Below are 6,307 nucleotides of genomic sequence, written 5' to 3' on the forward strand. Positions count from 1 at the left end.
CACCCGGAGAGAATCTGCCAGTGTGACACTCCCCTTTCCATGTCACAGTGCTCTCACCACCATGCATGGACAGACTGCTCCATGGACAGACTGCTCTTAGGATTTTTCTTTTCAAGGATGCTTTGCCAAGTGGAAAAAAAAAAAAAAACAACAGTTCAGTTTCTCATTTTTGGGACCGCAGTCCCACCCCATTTCCCCCTGGGGCTGAAGGTCCAAGAACAGAGATCTTCTCTTCTTCTTCTCTGAAGACAGGGGGCATCACCACAACCCTCCTCAGCTCTTCTCTATTCACTCCACTCCTGTTTTTTCTCAGCTGCTGAAGCAGGTCTCTTGCCTCACCATGCATCCTCCTAAAATACAGTTTCTCTCTTGGAGGAGAAAATTGGTTCAGTCTATGGCTAACAAGAGAAAGTCCAGCCAAAAAACACTCCATCATCTCCTCCCACCTAGAATTTCTCCTTCTTACATCTCAGGCCCCAGACTGTCTCTTATCTTCTCTTTCAAATCGAGGAGGAATATATTTCCCAAAGCTTTCATCATCCAAGAAGGGGTTAAATGTCCAAATTCCCCGTCCAGCTGGCTGGGCTCTCTGCCCAGACCTCCAGCTCCCCCGCTGGGCACCTCACGCTCCCCTCCCTGCTCTTGCTGTCTCTTTCTCTCTCTCTCTCCGCAGAGACTCTGGAGGGGGAACGCAGACATCCCAGATTTCTCCACCCTTCCATCTGCAGGGGGCCAGCCCGGTTCCATCCCCTCCACCCTTCGGCCTTACCTCAGTCAGGCCATGGGGCTTCTCCTCCCCACCCAGCCAAGGGCCGGGCAGGGGAGAGGCTGCACTGTGCCCTGACCAGAACCAGAGAGAGCGAGTTCTCCTGGGAATTCTGCTTTTAACCCCTCTGTGTTCTCAGAGGCGTGTCCAGCCTCAATTGGTCACCCCAAGTGCAAATATCCAATCCAAATCACTGACTGGCTTGACCCTCTTCCTTCTGTGTTAAACCACGACACACTACCAGGGTCTGGAATTCCAGTTCCTGTCCAGGAAAAAATGTTCCTGCCTTTGAATTTCCTTCCTATTATTTCAACAAATTATAATAAAATTATACATCAATAAATTAGAATAAAAATTAAATAGGAAAAAAATTAAATATAAGTATTTCAGCTCTTAATACAATACTCCAACAATGATTTAACCCAAAACAACAATAACTATTAATGTAACATTACCAATAAATATAAATAAATAACTTATATACCAAGAAATACCTTTTGAAAGTTTCAACTCATTATCTAATAGACTTTAGATAAAAAATATCCAAAAAATATAAGATACAATCTAACACACCTTAGTAAAACAATTCAAATTACAAATTTACTAAACACAAAAAACCACACAACTATAATTTCTCGTACATTTTAAGAAAATAATTAAACTTTAATAACATCCTTAACTACTCTAAAAAATTTAAATTATTTTTAAAAATTAATTGCAGATGGGTGGTTTTATTTGGATATTATTTTTTTGATTGTTTGGGCTAGATGGTTTTAAAAAAGGGATTTTTATAGGAGTTTAATCAGCTCAGGTGTCACTCTGCAAACAGAACTGACTGAAAATGAATGGGACAGGAATCAGTAAGTCTGAACATTTTATTTGCTATCAAATACATCCCAGGAACCCAGCCCCACACAATCTCCATCCCACTGCTCCAAACTGAGATCCCACTTTTCCGAATCTCCTCCAACCCCATCTCACGCTGGCAGCTGTGGAATCAAGTGAGCTTTGTGTGGGATTGAGTTTTTTTGAGGTGGAAACAAGCAATTTGAGGTGGGACTGTGACTTTAAAGGTTAAAATTCAGTTGTTTTCAGTGGGATTGAGTGGTTTTGTGGTGACAGAACCATCCCTCTTGGCTTTTGAAATGCAAAGAGATGGAGAACACTGCCCAAAATCACCCCAGAACCCACAAATCCTCCAGAAGTTGAGTTCAGACTGTTCAGGGAGGGTGCAGCTGCCTTTGGCAGGATCAAATGAGATGGGTCTTGGTTCCAGAATCCATTTCTTACCCCCGAAAGACAGGGCAAAGGCAGGGCCCTGGGGTTTGTATAGGGTGTCCCAGGGGTGCAGTTAGGGTTTGGGTCTAGGGAGGAGTTATTGGCAACACAAGAAGGGTGAGATCAAACTCCTGCCTCTTAGCAACAGGGGCACTCCACACAGAATGCGTCCCCAAATCCTAAATTCCCCCTCAGACTCCTGTGAAATGGTGCGACTTCAGATATTTTTGATCAATTTCTTTAATTTAACCCTGCCTTGGCTGTGTTTAAAGAATAAAGAAGAATCAGAGGAAAATTAGGGCCAAACCAAAAGGAGAAGCAGCCAGGTTTGTTCCCAACATTGATCACAGGGAATGTGGGTCACCAGACCTGTGCCCAATGTGGGTCCTGCCGTGGGGGATGGAGCTGGAGCAGAGCACAAAGCTTTTCCTGCAGTTGGGGTACTCGCAGGGTTGCCCTTACCGATGCCTCCGTTGGTGTTTGGTCAAGTCAGAGCTCTGGGTGAAGGTCTTCCCACACTGCAGACACTCATATGGCCTCTCCCCTGTGTGGATGCGCCGGTGCCTGATGAGGGTGGAGTTGTGCTTGAAGCCCTTCCCGCAGTTGGGGCAGCGGCAGGGCCTCTCATCCGTGTGAATGCGCTGGTGTTTGAGGAGATCAGAGCTGGTGTGAAACCTCTTCTGACACTCAGGACACTTGTAGGGCCTCTCCCCAGTGTGGATGCGTTGGTGGATGATGAGTTCTGAGCTCCAACCGAATCCCTTCCCACACTCCCCACACTCATAGGCCCATTCCCCTGTGTGGATCATCTGGTGACGGATCAGGTTGTTGCTCTTCCTGAAGCTCTTCCCACACTCCAAGCACCTGTAGGGCTTCTCCCCATCATGAAGCTTCTCAGGGACCAGCAGCTCTGAGCTCTGGCTGAAGCTCTGCCCACCTTCCTGGCCCAGAGTGGGTCTTTCCTCTTCAGAACACTCTGGGCTGGGTTTGCAGCCCCTCCTCCTGTGGTGTTGCTGGGGATTTTCCCCCCTGTTGGATTCCTGTGCTGTGGAGGCACTCAAAACAGCCTCTTCCACCAGGTTCTGCCGTGGGGATTTGTCCTCTCTGGTCTCCATCCTCAGCTTCTTGTCTGGGCTAAGAAGGACAAGGAGAGGATGGGATTTGCCTCCGTGCCACAGGGAAGGACAAGGAGATCCCCCCAGTGCATCCCCGGCAGGAGGGGACCGGCAGCGGGGCTGTCCTGCAGCCGGGGGCCAGGCTGGGCTGGGATATGGACCAGGAGAGAGGGAGAAAGGGGCACTGATTCCTCCTCACCTGCCTTGGTGTCCCATGGCATCTTCCTCTTCCTTATAGCCTTTTCCATCTGGCAAAGGGCTGGGGATGGGAAAATCTGTTTTGGGAAGAAAACAAGGGATAAGCACAATGGGTTTGTACTGGTTTGAAGGCAAATCAGGGGGAGAGTCTAAGACAGAATGACAATTGAATAAGAAAATTAAGATCACGGCAATGATACAGAAACACTGGCTTAATCTGACAGAGTCAGGATATACTCTGACACCCCGTTGCTCAGGGTGGTGGTAGCAGTCTGATGAAATGGTGGCTGCAGTCCAGCTGGAGTGATGAACGTGATTCTGTCAAAGCAGTGATCCTGTAGAAGGGTCTGGTCTTCCTCTGAAGGTCCAGTGGTGCTTATGGAGCTCTTGTCCTCTGGGAATCCAGTAGGCAAGGTGGTCGTGGTGTTGCAAATGGTGAGATTATATCCAGGTAGGAATGCTTGGTTCCTCCCCCTGGGCGGAGCATCCCACAATGGGATGATGTAATTTTATCAGTGCTGCAGTGACACTCAATGGCCCATTAACAGAAGATGGCCCCTGCAGGGCGTTATCAGGGCTGAGCCATGGAAGAGATAAAGAACACTGCCCCACCTGTTGATAACAGTTTATGGAGATGGGGACTGAAAACACTTTTGGTTACATCTGACACTGTAACCTGAAACAGTGAGGCAATCCCTGCTCGGGGTGGGGGGTGAACACCACCCCCCTTACCCAAACTGGCTCAGGTGTAAAACCCCCACCCTGGGGAGGCCACGCACACAGGGGACAATGTCACACTTGCCCTGCTTCAGGGGAGGTCTCTGTCCCTGTCACTCCCTTGCTCTCTCCACTTTTCTCTTCCTTTCCATCTCTCTCTACCTCACATTTACTGGTCAATAAAATCCACTTTGGATTTGGTGTTGTTAGCACCTTAATTAGGGCAGGGGCATCTCTCTAACAATTTTATTAACCAAACTGCAATATTATTTTGCACAGTGAGTTCAGGGCACTGTTGGCTGACCCCAGGTTCCTTTGACAACAGCCTGGTTCCCTCCTCTGCGGAGGTTCTGCTTCTTTCCGAAGGAACTCTTGGAAACCTGGATGCAGCTTCCTCTGAGTGACTTTTGGGAGAACTTATGAGGAAAGTGGAAGTTGTGGGTGGCCAGGGTAAAGAAAATATTTTTTTTTTCCTGCTTTGAAAAGTCTGTTAAAATCACTGGAGGAAAGGGAACAAATGATACCAGCGAGACTGACAAGGATCATTCACCCCAAGTTGAGAAACACAAGGCTACTAAAGTCCTACAAGAAGCCCAGCTCAAGGTATTCCCAAATAACTCCTGAATTCACAAGCTTGGGGGGAGAATCATTATTTTCTTCATCCCTGTCACCTTTGTGACAGCCACACAGACCGTTCCCCTCCTTTTAATAATCTGTATTGGGTCAAATTTCAATATTTTGTTTTTTGGAACCTGCCAGCATCTGAGCTGGAGCTGTGTTGGAACTGATGAAATTTGGAATTGCCAGAGAATTGCTTCTGTTGTTGGTTTATTAATGTTTGGGATTTGTTTGTGTTTCCATCTGAAGTGACTTGTGGGAAGAGCAAATCATCCTCAAGGCATTTTATAGAGGGTTAAATTTGATTTCTGCCGAGTTTGTTTTGTCCAGTGCTCAGGGGATGCTCAAGGGGTCTTGGGTTTTGGTTTGGCCCTAATTTTCTTCTGATTTGTCTTTATCACTTAAAAACACCTGAAAAATTACTAAAAAGAGTATTGACCAGAGATGTCATAAGTCCCACCATTTTAGAGGTATTTGAGGTGGAATTTATTGTTTGGGAACATATTCTGGAGGATCTGTTGGTTCTTGGGGGATATCTGGTAGTATTTTCCATATCTTTGCACTCCAAAAGCCAAGGTGGATTTGTCTCTCACCTCAAAATGACTCAATCCCACTCGAAACCCCAAAATCTTACCCCAAAATAGGTGAATCCCACCTCAAAATGGCTGGTTCCCACCTCAGTCCCATGCCAAAATTACTCAATTCCTCAGCCTCCAGGGTGAGATGGGGTTGGAAGGAGATCGGGAGAAGTGAGATCCAAATTTGAGGGTGTGGGGTCAGGATTGTGCGGGGCTGGGTGGATGTGATTTATTTTGATAATAAATAAAACTATCAGAATTATTGATTTCTGTCCCATTCATTTTCTGTCAGTTCTGGTTTGCTTTTCAGAGTGCCCGCCTTCTCAGCTGATTTTGTTTGTGACCTCCTGTCCCTGACTGAAAAGCAAGATGTGTTGTATTTGCCATCTGTATGGCAGTTGTCCTGTGTTAAGTGGGCAGTTTTTCCTTATCTCTTCCACAATCAATCCTCCCTTGGGGGAGACATCTGCTGATAATGGGCTATTGAATGTCACTGCATGACTGGTAAGAACTGTAACATCCCATTGTGAGATGCTCTGCCCGGAGGGAGGAGCCAAGCATTCCTACCTGCATCTAGTCTTGAGATTCTGGCCCACCAACACAGCTTTTTCTGGGCTGGATTTTCCCAGAGAAACAGCTGCCCCTTCCTTTTCAGAAGAAGATTCCCATTCCTACAGGATCACTTCTCCAACAGAACCACACCTGACACTCCTGGAGGACCGCACCCACAGTTCCAATTAGACTGTGGCCAACACCCAGTCCAACAGGGTGTCAGGTTGTATTCTGACTTTGTCAGTGTTGTTTTAGTTAACTGAAATGTTTATCTTTTTATTTTCTTCCAAATAAAAACCTATTATTCCTTCTCCCATATTTTTACCCAACAGCCCACCTTAATTTCCAATTTATAGAAATTCAAAAAGAATCTACATTTTTCCATTTCAGGGGAAGTCCCTGCCTTCCTTAGCAGACACCTGTAATTCCAAACCAAAACACCTCCTTTCTCTCCTGCCTTCCTTTTCCTGCTCTGTTTCTCTCTC

General features: G+C 46.5%; 1 protein-coding gene across 1 annotated transcript; it reads right to left on the reverse strand.

Moving 5' to 3' along the window:
* Positions 1-692: 692 nt before the first annotated feature.
* LOC146764014 (uncharacterized) lies at positions 693-3,295 on the reverse strand. Its single transcript, XM_085565652.1, has one exon. It carries the CDS (start codon positions 3,157-3,159, stop codon positions 2,503-2,505), a length of 657 nt encoding a protein of 218 aa, XP_085421778.1. The 5' UTR covers positions 3,160-3,295; the 3' UTR covers positions 693-2,502.
* Positions 3,296-6,307: the final 3,012 nt, after the last annotated feature.

The sequence above is a fragment of the Lonchura striata genome, chromosome 36, assembly GCF_050655825.1.
Source record: "Lonchura striata isolate lonStrDom1 chromosome 36, ASM5065582v1, whole genome shotgun sequence".
Taxonomy (NCBI): domain Eukaryota; kingdom Metazoa; phylum Chordata; class Aves; order Passeriformes; family Estrildidae; genus Lonchura; species Lonchura striata.

Coding starts and splice junctions, on each gene's coding strand:
- LOC146764014 (XM_085565652.1), bottom strand. CDS start 3,159: ATGGAGACCAGAGAGGACAAATCCCCACGGCAGAACCTGGTGGAAGAG.